Source organism: Hippocampus bargibanti, linkage group LG09 (genome assembly GCF_051943395.1).
Source record: "Hippocampus bargibanti isolate YZ-2025 linkage group LG09, ASM5194339v1, whole genome shotgun sequence".
Classification (NCBI taxonomy): Eukaryota; Metazoa; Chordata; class Actinopteri; order Syngnathiformes; family Syngnathidae; genus Hippocampus; species Hippocampus bargibanti.
In genome coordinates this window covers 6389992-6416833 of record NC_142742.1, presented here as the reverse complement: position 1 = coordinate 6416833, position 26842 = coordinate 6389992, and the positions used below count along the sequence as shown (strand labels likewise).

Sequence of the window (26842 nt, the reverse complement as noted above, 5' to 3'; positions counted from 1 at the left end):
GACGAAAATTACAAACACATGACTTAAAAAACACCAAGCCAATAAGAAGACTGATGAACAAAAGTTCGACCTCAGAATATGATTCGACATTTATCAGTCACGCTAAGCGTTTTGTGACACATTATTAGTGTTCTCTGTGTCATTTTTCTTTTCTCGGTGAAAATGAGTATTAACGGAACTACAGACTCGGAATCTAACAGCCAACCTGCGCTCGTAGAGACAGAAGGGAATGACACAACCCCATTAACAAACGTAAGTAAGAAAAAAAGAAACTAATTTTGTTCCGTTCACGTGCTGTCTCAAAGTCCAAAAGTCATGACAACAAATCAGATTGTCATCTTCAGTTGTTTCATTTCTTTTGGAATAAGAATGCGCATTTTACTCTTACACGTTGTTTGTAATGTAATTTGAAATTTCAACGTCGAACAAGTTCAAACAAGCCATTTCAAATTACATTACAAACAACACGCAATTGCGATTAACGAAGAGCTCAAAATGTCTGATGTTCTTTTTTTTGCGTTTTTACTTTTTGGAAAATGCGAGAATTGTATGACAGAACACGATTCATATTAGCCCTAATTTATATTTCATTAATATATGTGTGCAAACATTTTTTGACGACTGTAATTATACTAAAGCATAACATGAAAATGACGACTACGATTCAGTTTATTTTTTTTAAAGAAGTGTGAATCAGAAAGCTCATGAATTCAGCATTGATTTCGCCTTAGGCTGTTTTATCTATGTATATTTTTTGCTTACGTTAGCAAGTTGAGCTGCTGACTGTGCAAACAGGATGTGACGCCGAACAGGACATTTGGACCATTTAATGCAAGTTTAAGTTTTATTATTGACAATTCCTCTCCCTGGTTGGCAGGCTATGGACTGGTGAGCACGTTCACCTCACAGTGCAGAGGTGCAGGGTTTGATTCTGGCTCCAAATTTCCCATGTTGAGTTTGCATGTTCTTCCTGTGCCTGCATGGGTTTTCTCCGGGTACTCTGGTTTCCTCCCATATTCCCCAAAACATTCATGGAATACTGTAAATTGTCCCTAGGTCTGAGTGCCAACTAGCAAAGCGGGCAAGCTATTTTTTGTATTTTTTTTTTTTTTTGTATTTACATTATATTTATAAGCGCCTTTCAAACCTCTCAAAGACACTTTACAGTCACTTGCTGGTGTAAATTGCAAACTTCTCCATTGTAAGACAAATAGTTTTGTTTATTTATTTATGTATTTAGTTGTTGATGTATTTTTTGTTGAGTTGTTTATTTCTTGGTTTATGCTGTGATCTTATCTTCAAGCAAAGAGGCAAAAAAAAAAATCTGACATAAATGAGCTCATCGCAGGACCGCAGCAACATGCTAGCACCAGCTGTGGTTCAATACATAGAGCTGATTGCCCAATCACTTTGTTCAAATGTAGGATTTTTTAAATGTGTTTTTGCTGCTGGTCTTGTTGGTGAGCCCAGCAAAATGAGCACAAAATAACACAAGAAAACCAAGTTGGTCTATGCTATGTTTTTAGCAATGCTATGTTTTTAGCAGTGCTCAGTGCAAAAAAAAACATTGTAATGATTACGTTGGATGTAAAATTAATCTGCTGTTATAAATGACGTCATGTCTCTTGGTAGTGTATCTCGGGTCTACAGGTCAATCCACGGTTATTGTGACACCAACACCAGAGTTGCCACTCGTTCTCTCCAGGATATCCCCTATTAGAAGGGTCAATCAGTTTTATCCAGAGCTCAGGCAGCTGTCCTGCAGCCCGCGGTTCAAATCTCATCCGATCCTATTCCTATTTCCATTCCTTGATCCCACATGCCACCGTGTTGCTGTTTCATGAGATCCATCATCAGGCCTGAGCAGTTGTTGTCCACGACATCAATTAAAGTGATTTGACCTCTTCCGTTTGCTAAGCCCAGCTTCATATTCAGTGATACCTCGGTTTACGAACCCCTTGGCCTACGAAGTTTTCGGTTTACGAACGTTACATTTATGAAAATTTTACCCTGTCATACGAACTTTACCTTGGCATACAAACTTTTTTCATACACGGAGCATGTGTCGTTTGCGAACGAGCCCGTTCTTCTAACAACAACATGGCAGCCGGCTATTTTTGTCCTCTATTCCCCACACCTAGTCTTCGGTTAAAGCCACGTGATTGGTCAAGAATGCAGCAGTGAGGGGGCGGGGGGTTCAAACATTAAAGAGACAGGCAGACGACAGTGAGAGAGTTTCAACTTTGATACAGTAAAGTCTCGTTCTATCGATGTCGGTTATATCGATAGTACTGCTTATTACGATACTATTTCTATGAACGCAAGGAGAAAATTTACATGCTGCAGGATCCGATATATCGATAGTCCGGTTATATCGATATTTTTTCCGACTCCCGAGAATATCGATATAACGAGACTTTACTGTAGTTCAAAGGCAGAATGTAGACTGCAGGGTTAAAATATGCCATCAATCAAGCTCCACAAATAACCCGCACAAGCCATCAGTACACTTGATGCAAAAAGCTATCAACCCAGCTAAACAGAACACAATTGATGAGGAACTAGATAAAATTATCACAGAGAAAGCACCTACAAGGGATCATTTCTCAAGATGGTGAAAGAAGAAGGTTACGTTCCCCATCAAGTGTTTAATGCTGATGAAACCGGCCACTCCATTCCATCAAGCCATCAACAACCATCACAAAGGTAAATAAAACGACTTTATTATATAGTGCAGTTTATTTATGTAATTATAATACCATAGCACATTTATTATACATAAAATAAGGTATATTTTGTGTAGTTTTAAAGCTTAGAAAATTAGAAAGTAGAAAATTATGTTTTATGGGGACCTGTGAATGATTATTCTCATTTTAATGGCGTTCCTATGGGAAAAAAAAAATGGGATACACACTTTTCACCTTACGCCAGGGGTGTCAAAGTCATTTTTTGCCGCGGGCCACATTGTAGTTATGGTTTCCTCTCGAGGGCCGTTATGAATTTGGGGAACCCATTAGAATGTTTAAATCCCTTCAAATATTACATATAGAGCACACGGCAAATTAATGAATAACTTGTTTTCAAATGTGAAGTCAAGAATAATGACTTTTATTGTGGTTGACATCCAAAAATATGAAATTTTGGCTCAGATTTTAGCAATCATCATGGAATTTAACAAGTTTGATTTGCTTTCGCGGGCCGAAAAAAAATGATGTGGCGGGCCGGATTTGGCCCGCGGGCCTTGACTTTGACACCTGCGCCTTACGCACTGTTTGGGAACCAATTAAGTTCGTAAGCCAAGGTATCACTGTATATCACTTTTTTTTTTTTTTTTGCAGCCGAGCAGAGCCAAAGGCGCCTCCTTTGCCTCTTCTATTTTTAACTTGATGAATGCAATCATGGGCAGCGGTATTCTGGGACTTGCATATGCCATGGCAAACACCGGCATAGTTGGCTTTTGGTAAGCAAAATATCAAATGTGTCCCCTAAAGTGAATTTAGCCAATTTCCATGAGCTCATTTCTGTCCGTCCTTCTTACCTAGCATCCTGTTGACACTCGTGTCCGGCCTGGCAGCATATTCCATCCATCTCCTCCTCAAGCTCTGTGATCTGACAGGTGAGAATGACGTTCCTTTTTAGACCTTTTTTTTTTAAATCACCAAAGATTGCATCAAGAAATCTGACTGAATGACTTAATGTATTTATTTCCATATCTTAATCATAACCGAATCGCCGTTTGTTGACTCTTGCAGGAATTAATTCATATGAAAATCTGGGAGGGCGTGCGTTAGAAAAACCAGGAAAAGTAAGTAATAATAATAATAATAATACATTTCATTTATACGAACTCTCAAGGTCACTTTACAGTCACAAGATAAGTTCTTCTGTAGGTAAGCAGCGGCAGCCACATGCGCCAGCGTTCACTCAACCCGGAAGTAACTTAAATAGATAGAAAGTTAGCCAGCGTGCTAATAGAGAGCCAATAAATAGCTATAGCTAGCCATTGAGATAGCCAGATGTGCCATATAGTTAATAGCTAGCTAGCTACATAGCTAGCCAGCCAGACAGCTAATAGATAGCCAGCTAGACGAACTGCCCGAATTCATATCACTCAGTTTCAGATTTTGCTTTTAACTGATTTTAACTCATTCATTGCCAAATTTATTCGGGAATTGAAAATATGACGTCGAGCGCCATTCCCGAATTTGTTTAGGTTTAGTTTTTTCTTGCTAGTTGCCACTAAAGCGCTGGTCAGACCTTTGGCAATGTTTTTTTTCCTTTCCACATGGAGACAGCCTTTTGTACAGCCGCCCCATTTCAAGATCTGATAACTTCAGACCAATATAATTCAGGAATTAACTTTTTTTTTCCTAAAGAAAGAATAGAGGCTAAGATTTCTTAGGCTGCATTGAATGTTTATGTAGTCCTAATACTTAATTTTCTGTGGGTCCTGGAATTTGAGTGAAAATGACAAAAACCCGGGCACTGGAGTGGACACATTTTTGCACGTCTGGCAATGAATGAGTTAACGTACTATGCTACCTCTCCTTAAAAGAATAATTGGTTCTGGAATTTCTTAACTCAAAAATGTACTAAGTGAAGACACATTTTCCATGTTAATCCCCTAATCCGTTCCAAGTCTCTCCCAAATTCAGACATAAATGTTTCCCAAGGCATAAAAATGCATCCAAATGTCTAACAAGCAATTTGAGTGAAAATGACAAAAACCCTGGTACTGGAATGGACTCATTTTTGCCCATCGTCTGGCAGTGAATGAGTTAATGGTGCTCTTTAATTTGGGCTCTGTTTTAAGCGGGCTGGCCACGAGTGAATAGCCAACAGTATACAATGACATTCTGTACCAAACACACAATACAATCTTGTTGCTTCTCTCTTTGCGCCCAGTCAACAAGATCTACAGTGATACCTTGGCTTACAAACTTAATTGGTTTCCAGACAGAGTGTGTAAGGTGAAAAGTGTGTATCCCGAAAATTAATTTCCCATAGGAAACCATTAAAATGATAATAATCCGTTCCTAGGTCTCCATAAAACATAATTTTCTACTTTCTAATTTTGTAAGCCTTACAACTACACAAATATACCTTATTTTATGTATAATAAATGTGCTATGGTATTATAATTAAAGAAATAAACTGTTTTTGTCATTTTCACTCAAATTCCAGGACCCACAGAAAATTTAGTATTAGGACTACATAAACATTCAATGCAACCTAAGAAATCTTAGCTCCTATTTTTTCTTTGGGAAAAAAAGTTAATTCCTAAGTTATATTGGTCTGAAGTTATCAGATCTTGAAATGGGGGCGGCTGTACAAAAGGCTGTCTCCATGTGGAAGGGAAAAAACATTGCCAGAGGTCTGACCAGCGCTTTAGCGGCAACTAGCAAGAAAAAAAACAAAACCTAAACAAATTCGGGAATGGCGCTCGACGTCATAAATTTTTCATGAATTTAACGTTCGTAAACCGAAATGTTCGTAAGCCAAGGGGTTCGTAAACCGAGGTATCACTGTACTGAATAAATGGGCATGCTGAAAACTTGCTGCAGACTGACTGAAAATATTTTCATAGGTTCTTGTTGGAATTGCGATCCTTATCCAAAATGTTGGCGGTAGGTGTGCTCCTTTTTTATTTTTCATTTTTTAAAAATATATACGTTAACTCATTCACTGCCATTTACAAATGCATTCTGGAATTGAAAATATGGTAAAGCGACATTCCCGAATGTGTGCAGGTTTTGTTTTTTCATGCTTGGGTTCCAATAAAGCGCTGGCCATGACCTCTGGCACTATTTTTTCTTATCCACAAGGGGCAGCATTTCCCTTTTTACCATGTTTACGCTATATTCCAGCTTCAGCTGTTGTTAAAGCCCGATATAAACCAATATGTATGTATTTCAATATATATTTTGGACAGCTGCCCTCATTTCAAGCTTATATAACTCCAAAACCATATAATTTAGGAATTAACTTTTTTTCTGATGAAAGAAGAAAGTCAAAGGTTTACTAACGCTGTATTGAATGTTTATGTAGTCTTAGCACTCAATATTCTGTGGGTCCTGGAATTCGAGTGACAATGACAAAAACCCTGGCACTGGAGGAAGTCCGAGAAAATAATACGATGTATAAGGAAATAATTTAAAATGTGTTCGTATAGCGAATTGCCCTAACAGGAGTAGACACATTTTTTTGCACATTGTCTGGCAGTGAATGAGTTAAAATGTTATCAAAAACAGTTCTGACTGACAGAGTACAGTAATAATTGAACAATATTTTGATGATTGGGCTGCATTGCATCATGCGTAGGCTATTTCCAAAATGTCCTCTTTGCTTACATTCTCTTTTGCAGGTGCTCATAATTGTTTTGGTTGCTGTCATGTGTTTGATTCAAAGCATTGATTTACAGTAAAGTCTCGTTATATCGATATTCAAAGGAGTCCGAAAAAATATCGATATAACCGGGACTATCGATATATCCGACCCTGTTTGCATGTAATTTTCTCCGTGCGTGCATAGAAATAGTATCGCTATAACCGGGACTATCGATATATCCGATATCGATATAACGAGACTTTACTGTATTTAGTTATTATACAGGTAACATCCGACTTACGACCACCCATACTTACGACCATGACCTCCCTTTTTAAAATTACAATTCCACGCCTTGGGACCGCAACGCACTAGCAGGCCGGCAACGTGTTCGACAATTTTGGCCAACCAGCATCTCACGCTCGTACAGCAATCGACCGTGTGATGGCACCAGAGGGGGGAGTTTGCGAGTCATTAAGCCTCTGAGTCTCTCCTCAACATTTTGAATGGATTCCAACTTGCGACCATTTTGAATTATGACCGTTTGGTCGGAACGGAACTCGGTCGTAAGTCGAGGTTTTTTTTTTTTTGGTTCTCCCCCACTTCCCACAGTAGTATTACTCTAATGTCAATTATCCCGGAGGCAAAGAGCGCCCCCTAGTGTAAATACGCCCCCCCCCCCCCTCTGAATGTTTATTGCCGCCGGGCTTGAAAGGCTATTATCCAGACTCTCCCGATAACCTTTGACTCCAAGGCTGACGTCCTCTCAGCCGCTCTCCCCGGGGTCTGAAACCTGACTTGTGCTCTAATTGATCACTGATGGTAAAACCCACTCCCAGCCTCTAAAACCCAAATAGGACCCACCCCCCCTCATCCGAGGACTCCGCCCCCCCTCATTCTGCGGCCACGGCGATAGCGCTCTGGTGGTCATTAGCGGCGCGGTCCAGTGGATAGTTGCGCCGCCTGTCTGCTATGTCTGTGGTTTCCTCCCCTCCCCCGCACCCCCTCCTCAGCAATGGCGGCCCTGGATCTGTCTGCACCCAGGCCCCCTTTTTATAAGAGCGCAATTAGCTCCACTCTGAGTAAACATTCATCGGCACTGCCAAAGGCTGATAGGCCAATTGACCTTAATTACTGGCCAGCCCACAGGCCCGCAAAGTCAAATGAAAGTGATTCTGTCTTCTGTTTCACGCTGACTTGTGCTTTACTCTGATGACCGCACGTGCACACACGAGCTCATTTTTCTTCTTCTATGCTTTTGTTGTTCTGGCCACTCTCCTAATAACCAATTCTTCTCTTCACTCAAGGACCTCTTTGTTAAAGAAGTAAGTACTGAATGACCCCCCCCCCCCCCAATCAGGTATTGTTGTTAGTGTTGCACTGTGACGTCGTCTTGCTTTTGTGGTCAGATTATATTTATTTTTTTTGTTATTATTATTATTGATTTTTTTTTGGTCTTTGTCTGCCATTCTTATCACTGTCTTTTCAAAAATATGCTTCATTTATCCCAGAAAGCTAATTATGGACTCAATTTGGGAATAATAATACAATTGTAATGATACATAATACTGTGCAAAAATCATAATCTGTATCTATTGATGTAGCGATCTAGCTATTTAGCTATCTAGCGAGCTAGCTAGCTATCTAGCTAGTGATCTAGCTAGCAATGTAGCGATCTAGCTAGCGATGTAGCGATATCAGAATCAGAAAACCTTTATTCGTCCCACAATGGGGAAATTTGCAAATGTAGCGATCTAGCTAACAATGTAGAGATCGAGCCAGCGATGTAGAGATCTAGCTAGTGATCTAGCGATGTAGCTAGAGGTCTAGTGATCCAACTAGCGATTTAGCAATCTAGCTAGCTATCTAGCGATCGAGCTAGCTACCTAGCTAGTGATCTCGCGATCTAGCAATCTAGCTAGCGATCTAGCTAATGATGTAGAGATCGAGCTAACGATGTAGAGCTCGAGCTAGCGATGTAGAGATCTAGCTAATAATGTAGGGATCGATCTAGCGATGTAGAGATCTAGCTAGTGATCTAGCTAGCGATCTAGCGATGTAGCTCGAGATATAGCGATCCAGCTAGTGATTTATCAATCTAGATAGCAATCTAGCAATCTATCTATTTTGTTATCTTGCTACCTAGTGATCTATCTTGCGAGCTAGCAAGCTGCCTAGTGTTCTAGCTAGATAGCAATCTAGCTAGGTAGTGATCTATCTATCTAGCTACCTAGAAATCTAGCTAGCTAGCTAGCGATCAAGTTAGGGCCTTGGAAACTGGTTGATCTGGAACTATGGATACTATTCTATTCTGCATCTTCCATTAACCGTGACGTTGCGAATAAATAAACACAAGGCAAAACAAACAAAATTTTTCTCAGATTTGTTAAAGTGCTAATATGGAAGAAGGCCTAATTTCACTTGCATCTATGATACAAGCCAAGTGTGTCATTTTATCTCACAAGGAATTTAACAAAGCATGAAAAAAAAACAATACTTTCTGGTTTCATAACAACAAACCTGGTAGTGTCACGTTACCTTTGGGAGAAAAGTATGACTCAGTCTTCAATGTGGATGAACTCCCTTCAGAAAGTGACATTTCAAGTCTACCTGCGGCGATGTCCTATAAAAGGATTATGCCAAAACTGCCAAAGCGCACGTGGACGTCTTCTTTCTCCTCGATTTTAGTCCCAATAAAATTTTATGATGACATTCTGTCTCAATCACCAAAAACGTGGCTCATTGACCGCGGGTCTTAAGTGCTTATGAATGCATTTCCTCATTCTCCAAGCGATCGTCTTTAGTATCCGTGTGGGCCGAGTTGTTATTGGACGAATTCTCCTTTCTAAACACATGCAGGATCTGAGGAATTACGCTCGTAGTTTATTTAACGGCCAGGGCAAAAACCTCGCCCGGGGGGCCAATAACGCCCCTCCTAACCCCTCGTCTGTGTCTACCTTCCCAAAATGTAATCCCTTAACATCATCTTGCTTTTATCGCCTGGGCCGCACGCTGCATCTGAAGCCCATTTCACACCAAAAACCCGCTCTTGTTCTTGCGCGACCTCAAGGAAGTGACCCCCGAACCCCATTCTCAAAATGGCCGTCGCCCGGTTGATCATATCCCGTTTCCAAGCGAGGTGGAGAAAGGGGAGAAAGTGGCGGGATTAACGTCAGATATGATTATTGTTTGCATTCCACCCCCGACCCCGTCAAATTTCTCCAAAGATCTGCACTACGTCTGCTCCTCTGTACTCGCGGCTTTGCTGTTGAGCTCCTTGAGCTGTCTGCTCCACCCATCTGTATTAACTCAAAGCCCCCCCCCCCCCCCCCAAGTCTATCCGCTACACACCCACCACCTCCCACTTCGTAGTAATAATCCAATCAGCTGACGTGTGTGGCATTTTGTGCTTTGTGTGTTTGTTTTGGCTCGTGTTTGCAAACAGTGAACTTTCCCTCTGCTCTATCGCAGCCATGTCGTCATATATGTTCATTTTGAAGTCGGAGCTTCCGGCGGCCATCGGCAGCTTCCTGAGTACGGACAAGGCAGGGTGGGTGCACCTCTGAATTTTATTTGCATAGTATATGGAGCACCTATGTTCTTTAAAATGTGTCATGGTGTCACAATATACATGGTGGTGGATCCCAAAAAAGCAGGCAGGAGGGATGAGCAGGGTGTATTTGACAAATTGTATTAAAATAAAATCTGCAGGAACAAAATCTAAAACATCAAAGTCATCTGAACAGGAAGGTCCAAAGTATCAAACAAAACCATGCCTAAAAATATGACAAGTTGAAACAAACCTGACAGGGTGAAACAAACAATGACCCGATACTGAATGGTCATGCCAGTAGTCCTTTTAACTGCCACTGATTAAAACGAGCAACACCTGTGCAGCTGTAGGCGTTGCCCTACAGTGCTTAGTAACTTTTGCATATGTGTTGCCATTTTCCATATTTTTTAAGTCATTCGCTCAAATTTCTGAAATTATTCTGGTATTGAAAAGCATGGTTGGGTTTTGTTTTTTCTTGCGAAGGGGCATGGGGGTGCGGATCACGCTCCGGTCAGACCTCTGTCAATTTTTTTTCACCTCCCACGAGGGGTAGGTATTTGCCTTTTGAACCTCTAGAAACTCCAGAACCAAATAAGCTTGACAAAAACTTTTTTTCTGATGAAAGTGAATGAATTAAAAACAGTCTAAATAGCCGAATGGATGATTGCTTTTTTTGTGAATGAAAAATGTAAAAAAATATATATCTAAATTTGCTTCATAAAATAAATTAACTTATTCACTGACATTGTGCAAAAATGTGTCCACTCCAGTGCCAGGGTTTTTGTCATTTTCACTCAAATTGCAGTACCCATACAATATTGAGTTGTAGAAGTGGAGGAAGTGGTGCGTATCCCTAGCCTCTACTGTAGCGCCTTATAATGCGGTGCACCTTTTATTTGGAAAACTTGTATATATTTCTATATTATATTTGGAACCCTTTTTTCATTCATTGAAGGTGTGCCTTATACTCCAGTGTGCCTTATATATGGAAAAGGTTTGAAAATACACCATTCATTGGGAGTGCGTCTTATACTACGGTGCGCCTAATACATGGAAAAAGTTTGAAAACACACCATTCATTGGGAGTGCGCCTTATACTCCGGTGCACCTTATACATGGAAAAAGTTTAAAAATACACCATTCATTTGGGGGCGTGTCTTATACTACGGTGCACCATGGAAAAGGTTTCAAAATACACAATTCGTTGGGGGTGTGTCTTAGACTGCGCTGTGCCTTATATATGGAAAAGGTTTGAAAATACACCATTCTTTGGAGGTGCGCCTTATACTCTGGAAAATACAGTGTAATAAAAAAATCCACAAATAATTTGAATGCTGCTTAACATAGAATTTTTGTATTTATTTATTTGTCAAGGCAAAATAATCCAAACTCAGTGCAAAAAAAGGCACATGTCATGCTTCCTGATCTTCATCCTCAAAGTATTTTGAAATACTGACTGTAATCATGACTGCGTTATTTTAGGTTAGTGGTATACATTCCACCACAGTCTCCTTCTCAAACGTTGAAAAGAGACACTGTCGGTTCGCCAATGGTTGTCTTCTAGTATCTGTCTTTCTAACTGATGCATTCAATGCAGCCTGGTTTTGTTAGTTTCCACCGTCGTCGTGGCGACAACATTTTGGAAAAGGGGCCTTTGACTATGCAACATTGGAATTGGAAGCAGCGATAATGAAAACCTCTCTGACAGCCGTAACCAAACCTGACAGTGATGATCAGTTCATACAACTCTTATGCTGCGGCGCCTACAGGACAACCTTAACCGCTATACTAATACTTAGTGAGAAATTGCACTATTAAGTTGCATAACAGGGCGTTAGCTGCAATCACTATTGTCGTTTTCTGTTCAGGAGTTTACCTCTCTGTCACAAAAGTGACTCGAATCACTCCGTCATTGGTTGCACGCAGGTTTAGGGAGAGCTCGCGCTGCTTTCACTCCGACTACATTCGATGGTTCCTCAAGGCAGATGTTTTGTATTAAGCGCTCAGCTTTCACCCTCAAATATCGCACATATGTTCCCGGGAATCAGACTGATATATGGGATATCAGTTTTGCCATTGTAATTACAGCCCACTGCAGAGCGAAACAACATTTTTGTTAATGAGTGGTTTTGAAAAGCGAACAGAGGCACACACTTGGCCCATCGAAACCTAACAGGCTGATTTTGCTTTGTTTTACAGTGTGTTCTACTTTTAAAGAAAAAAAATTATAATTGAAAACCCACTGTGTAAGCTCTCAGTCGTACAGGAGTGGTCCATCGATGAAAAGCTTTCTTCAGCCGTCATCTGTAGTTCTTTGAAGGTCTCGGACGTTTCGCTCCTCATCTGAGAAGCTTCGTCAGTGATGAAAAATTTGCTGGTAGCTCTGGCCCTATATGTGGACATTAGGGACACACACACACACACACACACATATATATATATATATATATATATATATATATATATATATATATATATATATATATATATATATATATATATATATACAGTAAAGTATCGTTATATTGATATCGGTTATATCGATAGTACCGCTTATTACGATACTATTTCTATGACCGCAAGGAGAAAATTACATGCGCGCAGGGTCGGATATATCGATAGTCCCGGTATATCGATATTTTTTCGGACTCCCTTGAATATCGATATAACGAGACTTTACTGTATATACACACACCTTGGCTTACGAACGAACTTAATTGGTTCCAAGAAAGAGTGTGTAAGGCGTAAAGTGTGTATTCCAAACATTAATTTCCCATAGGAAATCATCAAAATGAGAATAATCCGTTCCCAGGTCCCCATAAAACATAATTTTTGAAAAAAAATAAGCCTAAAACTACACACAATATACCTTATTTTATGTATAATAAATGTGTGATGGTATTGTAATTAAATAAATAAACTGTACTGTATAATAAAGTCATTTTATTTACCTTTGTGATGGTTGTTGATGGCTTGATGGAATGGATAGCTCTTTGCATAAAGTGTCTCAAGGAGCTCTGGGTTGTAAATCTTCGAAGTTGTGATTTTGCAACAGATGCAGGCAGGCGCACAAGAAACTTCCTTAATCGCTGGTTCCCTTGCTCATATGTTCTCTTCAAAATTGTGCAGGTTATTTGTGGAGCCTGCTTGATGGGATATTTTAATCTTGCAGTCTACACTCTGCCTTTGATCTATCAATAAAGTTGATAGAGTTGAGTTGAGTTGAGAAGTTGAGTCCAAAATTCACTGTTTTCCTATCCATTTTCTCACCATTTCACTTGTTTTTTTTCACCTTTTTTTTTTCTTTCAAGCTTTGTCATTTCCCTTTCGTGTGTCTGTGTTTCTGTAACCCCCACCCCCGCTCACTGCTGCATGTGTCCTGCTGCGTGTCCCCCCACCCTCCTCTAAAACGGATATTGACCAATCACATGCGGCTTTAACCGAAGACTGGTGGTGGGGAATAGAAGGAAAAAAGCTGGCTGCCATTTCAGGGGCTACAAGAACCGGCTCGTTTGCGAACGACACATCATTTATTGTGGCGCTCCGTGTGTTTCCCGAAAAATAGATCGTATGCCAAGATTATATTCTCGTGAATTTAACGTTCGTAAGGCGAAAGGTGCGTTTGCTAAAGCGTTCGTAAGCCGAGGTGTCACTGTATATATATTGCTACCAGCAAATTTTAGTTCGCTGAAAGCTTCTTGGATGAGGAGCGAAACGTCTGACATCTTCAAAGAAGTACATATGTCGGCTGAAGAAACCTTTTCATCAATAATTGAAATAATTCCAGCTTTTTTGTTTGTTTTTGTCTTCATTTTTATTTATTATTTTCTTGGGCGCATTTGTCGTAAAACAGCCACACTCAAAATTGCTCTCCTCTCTCGTGCTCACTTGTGGAAGGAAGATTATTGTGCTTTGTCGGCCAGATTTGTATTGTTATTAATGTCAAATTAATGTTCGTAAGGCGAAAAGTTCATGGGCTAAAGCGTTCGTAAACTGAGATATCACTGTACAGTGAGACCTCAACTTACGAACTTAATTGGTTCTCAGACAGTGTGTAAAGCGAAAAGTGTGTATCTCCAAAAAAAATTCCCATAGGAAACCATTAAAATGGGAATAATCCGTTCCCGGGTTTCCATAAAATAGACTTTTCAACTAAATAAGCCTTAAAACTACACACAACATACCTTATTCTATGTATAATAAATGTTCACTGCATGTATCATAAAGTCCTTATACACTGACAAATGGCGTTGGAGGTCGAAGGTCAAAGGGAATTGCTGTTTGGAAAGAGAGGCGCATTACATGAGGACTGTAATTAAAGAAATAGACCTTATACACTGACAAATACGGTAACGATGTCATTCGAGCAGGTGCTACAAACTATGTTAACCTCAGGCCCTGTGACCCAATCTTAAGGTCTCAATGGCACTCTTCCCATCTGACCTCGACCACAGAGCAATGGACGTGCCTTCCGCATGCGTCACCTCCAACGCCAGCCCGCCTCAATCACCATTAAACAACCCAGTCTTTTTCTTCAGCAAAGGAAAATATTATTCCCCCCTCTCTGTAAAAACCAAGCGATACGTGGTGTGATCTGATCTGATGGCACGCCACAGCGTTTGAATGGGAATTACATAATTGTTATGTTTTGTGAGAGCTAAAGCCTTTAATGAGTACCACATGAGAGCTCTGTCGCTCTATATTTCAGATTTAAATGGAGACAAATTTCCACAGACGTCCCCATTTTGAGGTACTTCAAAAAGGCCTCGCTGTCCTTGACATTTCCGAATTACTTTTATCTTGCAAAAGACTCTCTTTTAGCCTTGAGTTTTTCAGTGCTTATTGCTGTTTGTATTATTCTTTCGCAATATCACTATAAATCTAGCATTGAGAATGATTGAAATCACTTACTGTATTTTCTGGAATACAAGGCGCACCTTCAACGAATGACATATTGAAAAATGTTTTCCATACGTAAGGTGCACCGCATTATAAGGGGCACCTTCATTGAATGACATTTTAAAACATTTTCCATACATAAGGTGCACTGGATTATGAGGCAAAATGAGGAAAAAAAAAAATTGGTGCACCTTATAGTGCAGAAAATACGGTACTTGGTTTTAAGTTGAATGTTATTTTACTGTATGTTTGACTGGACACTCAGAATATTTTGAAGACTTGTTTTGATACTTGCTGACCAGAATCATGCCGCCTGGAGTGTGCCATACATGTAGCAAAGCGCTACAATTAGAGAAGCATATTGGGCGTTTAAAAAAAAAAAAAACACCAAATCACCATTTTCAGATTCCAATCAGGATTTTTTTGACATTCATTGTCACAGAGAAATGTTTGCGTGACAACACTCACATCTCAGTGCGACTTATTGTAGGTTTGGGCACCTTTTAACGGAGCCTGAGCAGGGGAGTTAGCAAACTTCGCCGCTAGCTTAGCGCGAGCTAGCAACTCCCAGTTGCTTAGCTAACGGCCAAGTTAGCTTGCAACTGGGAGTTGCTAGCTAGCAACTGGTAGTTGGTAGCTAGCGTCCGACATATTTGGATGGATTTAAACATGGTTTAAATTCATTAAATGTGTTTTGGACTTCGAAAAGTAGTCGTGGGAATGTCACTGTGATTGTCTGTTCTTGTAAAAGGAAGATAAAGTATTCAGAAGAACATAATACATTCGAGAAACATAGGAGTGATATTCAATAGTGACCTCTAAATACTTCTAATACAGATGCTCCCCTACTTACAAAAATTCGAGTTATGAACAACTGCACATACAAAAATCTTTGTAGTAACATATGTAGTATTCTCTCCAGTTTTACATGTGCATATCTTTATTGAGCATATATTTTATGAAATGTTTATTTTTCAGTACAAACCAATACAGGTTACTTATACAAGCCTTAAAGTCAAAATCAGCTTTATTGTCAAATATGCTAACATGCATGACATACAGCACAGATGAAACGAATGTCCTCTCGGACCCAAGGCACTTATAATGTGGCTAAAAGAAGACAGACAATTGACAACAGACAATACATGTAATTTCTGAATGTAAAGTGAGGTAGTGTTGTATGTCAAGTGAGGAAGTGACGTATGTAAAGTGAGGTAGTGTCGTATGTAAAGTGACGTAGTGTAGTAATGCAAAAACAAAAAAAAGGTTGAAATGAGGTCTTGCAGAAAAAAAAACCCAAAAAATAGAGTTCGGGATGATAATACAGCGTGTACTCAGAGTTCGCTGAGTGTGGAAAGGGGGTGCGGGGGCAGGGCTGGGCGGGAGTCTCCTGACTGCCTGGTGGCAGAAACTGTCCTTGAGCCAGCTGATCGTATACTTCTATAAACCTTAAACAAACTTATGTAAGCCTAAAACATACATTCGACACAAAATATAGCCCTGAAGCAACTTCCGAACGAATTCACCTCATGAACGACCGTTTTGAATGTATCTCGTTCGTAAATTTGGGAGTGTCTGTATTTAAATGATTTTAGAAAATCTCTTCAATATGAGAGTGAACATTTGAAAGGGTATGAGTATATCCAGTCACATTTCAATTGTTTCACATTTCGTTTTTGTGTAGTCATCAGTTATCTGGTAATATAAAGCACTTTTAAAACCTATGTGTTATATTTACTCAATGTGTATTCCTTGTTTTCCAGCGAGGCCTGGTATCAAGACGGCAGACTGTTACTAATCCTCATTACGCTATGCGTGGTGCTCCCACTTGCATTATTGCCCAAAATTGGTGAGGAAACGTGTCAAGTGGCTTCTTATAAAGACTCCTCAGGCTCATACAAAATGGTTTCCTTTCCAGGCTTCCTGGGTTACACCAGCAGCCTCGCCTTCTTTTTCATGTTCTACTTTGCCATTGTGGTAAGTTGTCATTTTTTTGTCATTTATCTATGGAAAAAGTTTGAAAATACACCATTCATTGGGGATGCGCCTTACACTCCTTATACACCGGGAAATACGGTACATTGACATTGCACCGCATTATAAGGCGCATCTTCAACAAATGACATACAGTGATACCTTGGCTTACGAACTTAATGGTTCCCAGACAGTGTGTAAGGCGAAAAGTGTGTATCCCAATAATTAATTTCCCATAGGAAACCATTAAAATGAGAATAATCCGTTCTCAGATCCCCATAAAACATCATTTTCTACTTTCTTATTTTCTAAGCCTTAAAACTACACAAAATAGACCTTATTTTATGTATAATAAATGTGCTATGGTATTATAATTAAAGAAATAAACAGTACTTATAATAAAGTCGTTTTATTTTCCTTTGTGATGGTCGTTGATGGCTTGATGGAATGGAGTGGCCGGTTTCATCAGCATTAAACACTTGATGAGGAACGTAACATTCTTCTTTCACCATCTTTAAGAATGATCCCTTGTAGGTGCTTTCTCTGCGATAATTTTATCTAGTTCGTCATCAATTGTGTTCTGTTTATCTGTGTTGATAGCTTTTTGCATCAAGTGTGCAGATGGCTTGTGGGGGTTGTTTGTGGAGCCTGATTGTTGGGATATTTTAACCTTGCAGTCTACACTCTGCCTTTGAACGATCAAAGTTGAAACTCTGTCACTGTCGTCTGCCTGTCTCTTTAATATTTAAACCACCTCACCTCACTGCTGCATTCTTGACCAATCGCGTGGCTTTAACCAAAGACTGGGGGTGGGGAAAAGAGGACAAAAACAGTCGGCTGCCATTTTATTGTTAGAACGGGCTCGTTCGCAAACGACACATCACTCATTGAGGCAGCTCTGTTTACGAAAAAACTTCATATGCCAAGGTAAAGTTCGTATGCCAAGGTAAAATTTTCGTACATTTAACGTTCGTAAACCGAAAAGTTCATAAGCCAAGGGATTCGTAAACTGCGGTATCACTATTTTAAAACTTTATCCATTTATAAGGCGAATTGGATTATAAGGTGTGCAGTCAGCATTTGAAAAAAAGAAGGCTTTTAGGTGTGCCTTATAGTGCGGAAAATACGGTAGTAGCCCTAAATTGTTGTTTTTCCTCCATTTTGTTTTCCCCCCCGTCTGTATTTTTTTTTGACCTGTTGTCATGTCTCCCCCATCAGGTTGTGGTCAAGAAATGGTCTATCCCCTGCCCGCTGCCACATAACGTCACCATGTTCATGGGTCGACACCAGGTAAATAACAAGTTCATCGAGTACAAAAGATGACAATCTTGTGAGACTAGAAGTGGGGGTTTCTGCTTGATAAGGACCAGAGAGGGCCAAGTGGAGCCATTGCTACCTTACGGGAAGGAAGTTCAGGTAATCCCCCCCCCCCCCCCCCTCCAGCCTGGAAGTGACCTTTGCCCTCTTTTATGATACAAACCATATTCGAACTCCAGACCTGTTGTGGATTAACTTGGAGATTTGTTTTCTTTTCAAACCCCAACGCGCCATGCGGTGGAATTCTGCCATTTCCCCAGCAGTGCCAAAACAACGCAGCCTCCATAGTTGACCACAATATTTTCCCAGTGGAAATTATTTCAAGTGCATTTCTTCCAGATGAAAACTGTCTCGATCATCCAACTTGTATTTGTTTTTCTATGAGAACCTTATTCATCATACAAGTAAAAAGGAACTTCACTCATTCACTGCCAGACGACGTGCAAAAAAATGTATTCACTGCTGCGCCGTGTTTTTTGACATTTTCTCTCAGCAGGACCCACAGAATATTGTGTTTTAGGACTACATAAACTTTCAATAAAGCGATAGAAACTTTAGATTCTCTTATGTCTTCAGAAAAAAGATTACATTCCGAAGTGATATGGGTCTGGAGTTATCTGAGCTTGAAATTGGGGATGGCTGTACAAAATACAGTACAATACATATTGATTTACATAGCACTTTAACAACAGCTGAAGCGGTAACAAAGCGCTAACGTGGACAAAAGGCTAACGCTGCCCCCTCGTGGAAGTGAAAAAAAAAAACATTGCCAGAGGTCTGACCAGCACTTTATCAGCACCTTCCGCAAAGAAAAAACAAAACTCGAACAATTTTGGGAATGGCAGTTAATGAGTTAATGTCCCTGTCTCTGTAAATGGGAAAATATTCACTACTTAAATCAGTAGAAGTCCATATACAAAATGATTACACACATAATTTGCTGTGGCCAAAAATAGATGTAAAATATTTTGATTCAGCCCAACTTAATCTCGTGATGTCACTGACTAGGCCTCACCTCTTAAAGGCGCACATTCAACATATGTATCTTTAAGTTATGTTCTATGAAACAATTTTTTTCACTTCGTTTTCAAATCTGAAATCAATAATAACGACTGTTATTGTGGTTTACATACGACAATTTGAAATTTGGGTTCGGACTTTGGCAAGCATCATAGCACTTTGACATGCTTGATTTGCTTTCGTGGGCCGAATAAAATGTTGTGACGGGCCAGATTCGGCCCGCGGGCCTTGACTTTGACACCTGTGTCAGAGTCAAGGCTTTGCTTGCTTTAGTGCATGAGAACAGGCCTTAGTTGTGGCAGGACAACTCGTGCCTGCTTCACTATGGTATATATATATATATATATATTTTTTTTTCCTCTGGGATAACAGACTCCCTTTCTTGTCCCCGTTTGTGCAGGTCTCAAATGCCTCGGACACAAAATGCACGCCCGAACTTTTCGTTGTCTCCACTAGGGTACGTACGTACATGAAGTTAGACCAATCTGTAAGAATCGTTAAATGTGTCAACTGATAAAATGCATGAGTTCAGCTCCAATGCTCGTCATTTGAAAGAAAATGCAGAGAAATATATTTACCCCCAATGAATGGTGTATTTTCAAACTTTTTCCATGTATAAGCATTTTGTGTTTCCTTGGGTAGTCTCTGCTTCAAATTACAATTAGTTTTGAGTTTAAAAAAGGGCTACTACAGTATTTTCCGCACTATAAGGTGCACCTAAAAGCCTTCGTTTGCTTTCAAAAGCTGACCATGCGCTTTATAATCTAGTGCGCCTTATATCTGGAAAAAGTTGGATTGGATTGGATATGCCTTTATTAGTCTCACAGTGGAGAAATTTACATTTCACAAAGGTCAAAGTTTTGTCATTCGTTGAAGGTGCGCCATATACTGAGGCGCAACGTCAATATACCGTATTTCCCGGTGTATAAGGTGCACCAGAGTATAAATAATATACTAATATACATGTATTATTTAGATATCTAGCTGTCTTGTTGGCTATTGGCTATCTATCCAGCTAGCTAGGTATCTATTAGCTGGCTGGATATCTATTAGCTAGCTTGCTGGCTATTTATTAGCTATCTATTGGCTTGCTAGCCAACTAGCTATCTATTCTCTAGCTAGCTGACTATCTGTTAGCTATTTATTAGCTAGCTAGCTGGCTATCTGTTCGCTAGCTAGCTGACTACCTATTAGCTATTTATTAGCTAGCTGGCTTTCTTTCTGTTTGAGTTATTCTGGGTTGAGTGAACGCTGGCGCGTGTAGCTGCCGCTATTCACCCAAAGAAAAACTTATCCTGTGACTGTAAAGTGACCTCGAGAGTTTTGAAAGGCGCTTTTAAATGAAATGTATTATTATTATTATTATTATTATTAATTATTATTATTATTATTACTTCCCATATAAGGTGCACCTGCATATAAGGCGCAGGGTCATCTTTTGAAAAAAAATCAAGGATTTTAGGTGTGCCCGACACACCGGAAAATACGGTACATTAAAGTGTTTTTCCCACTTTTTGTTTTCTTTTTGTGGTTCACAGTCTGTGTCAAAGTGTGAGTTGAAAATTTGCTCTCATCAGCTATACTGATGTGTATGTTTCAGAGTGCCTACGCCATTCCCACCATGGCCTTCTCGTTCCTGTGCCACACAGCCGTCCTGCCAATCTACTGCGAACTGGACCGGTCAGCATTTTTTTTTTTTTTTTTTTTTTTTTTTTTTTTTTTTTTTTTTTTACTGAATCATGCCTTAGTCTCCGTGTCACTCTTCACCGCCAACCTCCTTTTGTCTTCTTCTTTGCCTCTTCAGGCCAACCAAAGCAAGGATGCAGAATGTTACCAATGTCGGAATCAGCCTGAGTTTCGTGCTTTACTTGGTTTCTGCCCTCTTTGGCTACCTCACCTTTTACGGTACACCACAACATACGGTTTGAAGTCAAGCCACTCCACCAAAGCCGCCAGTGCGATTTTCCATCTGTTGTCAACCCGCAGCTCACGTGGACTCTGAGCTTTTGCTCAGTTACGATGCGTACATGCCGCGGGATATCATGGTGATGACTGTTCGACTCGCCATCCTCATTTCGGTGCTGTTGACCATACCACTCATCCACTTTCCGGTGAGTAGCAAGTGCTGAATTGTTTTGTTGTCATACCCCAACGTATTTTTTCTTTAGTCCTGTGACAGAATTTTTCAACCAAAGTCTACCTCCTCCCTTCTACATTTCATGACTACTTTTGACTAATTCACTGCCAGACATGTTCAAAAATGTGTCCACTCCAGTGCTAGTGTTTTTGTCATTGTCACTTGAATTCCAGGACCCACAGAATATTGAGTTTTAGGACTACATAAACATTCAATACAGCGTTAAAAACCTTAGATTCTCTTATTTCATCAGAAAAAAAAGAGTTAATTCCTAAGTCATATGGGTCTGGAGTATTCTAAGCTTGAAATGGGGGCAGATGTACAAAATACAACACAATACATACATATTGATTTATATAGTGCTTTAACAAACCGCTGAAGCTGTAACAAAGCGCTATCATGGACAACATGGAAGGGGGGAAAAAATTGCCAGAGGTCCGACCAGCGCTTTATCGGCACCCAAGCATAAAAAACCAAAACCCGAACAAATACAGGAATGGCGCTCTACGTCATATTTTCAATTCCCGAATAAATTCAGGAATGGCAGTGAATAAGTTCAAATGTGTGATCCGGGCGGGAAAAAATGCTTCATTCAGGACATAAGACTACTTTTTGTGTTCTCCAAATTCATGTAACAGTCAAAATCTCAGTTTATCGGGTTTGACTTATTTAATAATAAATAATCATAATAATACTTATTACTTTTTAAGCACCTTTCAAAGCTCTCAAGGACACTTTACAGTCACAAACATTTCAGTCTCGCGTAGATTCCTGCATTTCAACTATTCAATTCATTCCACATCGTTCTATCTCAAAATCAATTTTTTAAGCATGATCTTTTCACCATTCACACACAATCGCTCCAAAACAAATCAACTTTTAAAACAGCATTTTCGATTGTGCAGTACAAGTAAATATAATTTATGGTATCTCAATTAACGAAATACGTGTTTCCTTTTTTTCTAAGGCTCGTAAAGCCGGGATCTTACTGCTGCGTGGGGATAGTCCGTTTTCCTGGCTGACTCACATTGCAGCCACTGTGCTCATCTTGGGGGTGGTACTCGTGCTGGCTATTTTTGTGCCTGATATTCGGAATGTCTTTGGAGTCGTGGGTAAGTCGGGCTACTCTTGTTGTTATGAAGGGTTCAGTGATCGTACGTGATGGAGTTCTCAGTTTGGAGAACAGTTTGGAATTAAATCATTCTTTTTCTTTTGGATAAATAGGTCAAATAAATAGATCGTCAATAAATAAATAAAGAAGTAGATAAAGAAGTAGATTAATACATTGATAATAAAGAAATAAATATGTTGATTAAAAGAAATAAAATAAATAAATAAATAAATAAATAAATAAATAAATAAATAAATAAATGTATGGACAGATAAAGAAAAAGATAAATACATTGATAATAAATAAATAAATGCATAAATAGATAAGATAACTAAAATAAATAACTAAATACACATAAATAAATAAATGCATCGATACATAAACAAATAAGTCAATAAATAAATGTATAGACAGATAAAGAAAAAGATAAATACATTTATAATAAATAAATAAATAAATGCATGAATAGATAAGTTGACTAAAATAAATAAATACACATAAATAAATAAATGAATGGATGAAAAAATGCATAAAACATGAATAAATAAATACATGAATACATAAATAAATACATCAATAAATAAATAATATGAAAAGATAGATATAGAAAAATATAAATACATTGCTAATGAATATTTAAATGAAAAGATAAGTTGACTAAAATAAATAAAAACATGAATAAATAGATAAATAAATAAAATAAAGAATAAATAAAGAAAAAGATAAATTGATAATAAATAAATGAATATATATACGTTGAGTAAAATAAATAAATTCACATAAATAAATAAATAAATTCAATTAATTACTAAAATGGCACCGACATTCTTCCCAATCAAAAACTCTGCTGGCATATTCGTGCTGCCAAAAAGGCACAACCGCTCAGCACAGTCTCCTCCTCCTCCTTGATGATTGTTGTGGTCTAAAATGCTGAAAAACCATCATATCCGTTACACACAGCACCATCAACACAAAGTGAAAAAAAGAAAACACAAAAACAACACAAAAAAAAACAAAAGAAGGACTCGTGAGAGAACTTATTGACGGCTGCCTACTCAGGCGCCATCTTGGACGTCTATGCTTGCAGTCTTTTGCATTGATTACTGATGAAAATCACACAAAAATAATTTGGAAAGCATCATATTGCACAGTCAACTGTATAATGATGTGGCGGTAACCCTAAAAATATATATATATATATATATATTTTTCTGCCAGGATCGACCACATCTAGCTGCCTCTTGTTTGTCTTCCCTGGCCTTTTCTACCTCAAGATTTCCCGCCAGCCTCTCAGATCTTACGACTCAATCGGGGTAAGTCACTGCTCTCTTTAGACAGATGTGAAACCATTTTAAAGCACTAAAGCGCCTCCATTAAAGGACAACCGACGTCTCCGGACAAGTTGTGTCCATAATTTGTAAAATGGCTTCAATTGACTTCTACTGAGCGTATTTTACAAAGATTCCACCGCATATAGCTATATTTTACATTTTAAGACTTGCGCTGAATATTCAGGAAGTCTTGTTTTTGAGTTGGTGACGAGTCCGTACGTGACGTCACTAAAGGAACGCCCCCTGACCGAAAAAAAGACACATTGTAGCGGTCCTTCCATCACGTCAATGTATTTTGCTGTATTGTTTGGTCTGAAAACCTTGTGCCGCCAGAAGAGGGTGTCCAAGCTCCATATAATGAATTTATTAGCCTGTGGAAACGGAGGTGGCCACAGGAGGTCGCCATTTTGTGCCTCTTTTCTGCTGATCGTTTCTCCCCAATGTGGCCTCAAAATGGCACAAATAAATTCTTTAATCGATTGCAAACATGTATGCTTGCCTCTTCAGAAGTATTTGAATCATATTCATAACTGGAGGTGTAACAAGAAAGCATATTCTCCAAATCTGAAGCCATTGTTTTGATTCTCAAGCAATGCAACACGTATTGCAGTGACGTCACAAACTGAAAATGCCCAATTCTCACTCAATTTTTTTGCAGATTTTGGACACTATAAGTCATTTTTATTGGTGTTTTGCATTTGAATAAAAATATCATACTGTGTGTTTTGGGTATTTTAGATGCTATAAAACGTTTTTCTGATGTCAGCTAAGAAACAAAAAAGTGACGTCAGTTGTCCTTTAAAAATATCTTAAAAAGTGCTTTAATGCAAACATTATGTTTATAGGCGGTGTGTCTGGTCGTCTTTGGTTTAATCATGGGCGTCACCACTTTCGCAATCATCATCTTTACATGGACACAAAGTTCTTAGAAGCCCCTTCCCCATCCACCTCCCCCATTCCACTTTTTCAAAGAAGGATGATTATACCAAAGAATCATATGAACTATGTCACTCAGGGTTTTTTTTTTTGTAAAGTTATTTTCATCATGCGATTGTCCTGCCATGACATCACAACAACACTTCAAGAATTGCACACCATTTTTCAAATGGCTGATTGTTTCTTTGAGTTTCCTCATGAACCTCACAATCATTTCCGATTCTTGTTTACAGTCTTAATTTTTTTTAATCCTAGAAACTCTTTTGAAATTGGTATTTTTCCCCACCAAGAAATGCTTTTGGTGGAACTGATTAAATGCTGTTATTGCACATACTGTGTTTATCTGTCAAAATAGCAATTTGTTGAATTTCACGACTAAAATGTTTTTGTTTGGTAATGTTTTTGTTCACTTATAGTACATTCGCATCTGTTGAAATCCTTTTACTGTCCACCAAAGACACTCAATAAAAAGGAATTATGTGTTAAAATATGTGACATTGTACCATATCACTCTCAAAATTGTCAAACTCGCTGGTCTAGCATGTTTGATTGGCAGGAGGAAATGTCCACCATGAACCTTCCTTGCAAGGACACGCCGATGGTGTTCGTGCTTGTGATTACCTATCACGGATGGTCCTGGTCCCCATTAACCATGGAAAACAAGGTATGACTGTACATATGCTGTCTGTTGGCTAGCTGGCTGGCTATCTAGATAGCTATCTATTAGCTAGGTGGCTAGCTAACTATTAACTAGCTAGCGAACGATTTATTTGCTAACTATTAGCTAGGTAGCTAACTATTTATTAGCTCGCTTTTAGCTAGCTTGCTAGCTTTCTATCTATTTGTGTTATTCCGGGTTGACTGAACACTGGCGCGTTTGGCTGTCACTTCTCATCCACAGAAAAAAAAAACATATCCTGTGATTGTAAAGTGACCTTGAGAGTTTTGAAAGGCGCTTAATATTATTATACCGTAGTAGTGATGCTAGTTTTATTAGCCTTTCTATGGTGTTTCCCTTAATATGGCAGCATTCAGCTAGCAGATTTTTTGGTCAGGCTTTTTTATTCAATTAGTCATGTAATTTATTCTATTTGACAATGTGAATCAAGCATTCTGATTAGGTTTTTAAGAATTCTATCTGACAAGATACTGTATAACCGTTGATGCGGGGAAAAAAGTACAATAGTTAAAATATTTCAGTTTGAGTTGCGGTTTAAAGAAAAAAAAAATAATCCAAAAAAAAGCTTATATTTATAGCTTATTTATATTTATATTTATATTAATGAAAAGCTAAGCTAGCTCCCGTTAGCATGTTCCAAACTGACCAGCGCAACATTGCCACCAAGTGAATGACCGCAATCATTTTCACATGAATTCCTTGCACCGCTCAACTCCGGGAAGAGATTAGGCAATACCCCCAAAAAATGAAAATACTTTTCTCACCAGAGATAATGTTTTAATGGAGGCCTTATGACACCAAAACCCATGTGGAACTCTTTTTTTTTTTTTTTTTTTGTTTAGTTAAACTCACTCCAGCGTACAGCGATATGACAACATCATCTCCGGGTTGTCGAAAAAGGGATAGAATGAGTTTCAGGGGCTAACGGCAGGGTTACAGATCTACCCCGCTGAGGGATAGCCTCCGCTTTCATATTGATCTAAGAGGTGTTGGCTGTGTTTTTATTTAAATAATCAGCTATGTTATTAAAAATCAGGAATTTCTGCTTCGCTGCGCCTTTGCGGTCCCTATGTCCTCATTTTGACCTTGGAGTGAGATCGACTGGAAAGATGCATATGAACCTTCCTATTTATGTTTCGAAAAAAAGTATTTCAACAAGAAGGGACCATCGTGTGTGTATGTGTGTGTGTGTGTGTGTGTGTGTGTGTGTGTGTGTGTGTGTGTGTGTGTGTGTGTGTGTGTGTGTGTGTGTGTGTGTGTGTGTGTGTGTGTGTGTGTGTGTGTAAGAAGCACATTTTCAACTTCAGTTGTTGTTAAAACCCGATATAAACCAATATGTATGTATTGCATCACAATTTTGTAGAGACGCCCACATTTCAACCTCAAATAACTCCAGACCCATATAACTTAGGAATTAACTCATTTTTTTTGTGATGAAAAAAAGAGAGTCTAAGGTTTCTTTGATTTTTTTTATATAGTCCTAAAATTCAATATTCCGGGAGTCCTGGAATTCAAGTGACAATGACAAAATCCCTGGCACGAGAGTAGACACATTTTT

At 39.0% G+C, this 26842-nt stretch overlaps 1 protein-coding gene across 2 annotated transcripts; it reads left to right on the top strand.

Moving 5' to 3' along the window:
- The first annotated feature begins 29 nt into the window (after positions 1-29).
- On the top strand, positions 30-25281 carry slc38a6 (solute carrier family 38 member 6). 2 transcript variants are annotated; one of them, XM_089004248.1, is made up of 16 exons: positions 30-252; positions 3339-3460; positions 3543-3616; positions 3753-3805; positions 5588-5627; positions 9799-9877; positions 16543-16628; positions 16698-16756; positions 17972-18043; positions 19491-19547; positions 20691-20770; positions 20895-20995; positions 21077-21201; positions 22195-22339; positions 23557-23651; positions 25162-25281. In XM_089004248.1, exons 1-16 carry the CDS (start codon positions 163-165, stop codon positions 25273-25275), a joined length of 1392 nt encoding a protein of 463 aa, XP_088860374.1. In that variant the 5' UTR covers positions 30-162; the 3' UTR covers positions 25276-25281. The 2 variants fall into 2 exon arrangements, with proteins under 2 accessions (XP_088860374.1, XP_088860375.1); XM_089004249.1 differs by lacking the exon at positions 25162-25281 and adding an exon at positions 24515-25074.
- Positions 25282-26842: the final 1561 nt, after the last annotated feature.

Bases quoted from the DNA above. Each gene is read 5' to 3' on its own strand.
- slc38a6 (XM_089004248.1), top strand. From the start codon at position 163: ATGAGTATTAACGGAACTACAGACTCGGAATCTAACAGCCAACCTGCG. The intron at 9,878-16,542 runs GTGGGTGCACCT...CTTGTTTTCCAG, and splicing joins CTGAGTACGGACAAGGCAGG to CGAGGCCTGGTATCAAGACG. The intron at 16,757-17,971 runs GTAAGTTGTCAT...CTCCCCCATCAG, and splicing joins TGTTCTACTTTGCCATTGTG to GTTGTGGTCAAGAAATGGTC.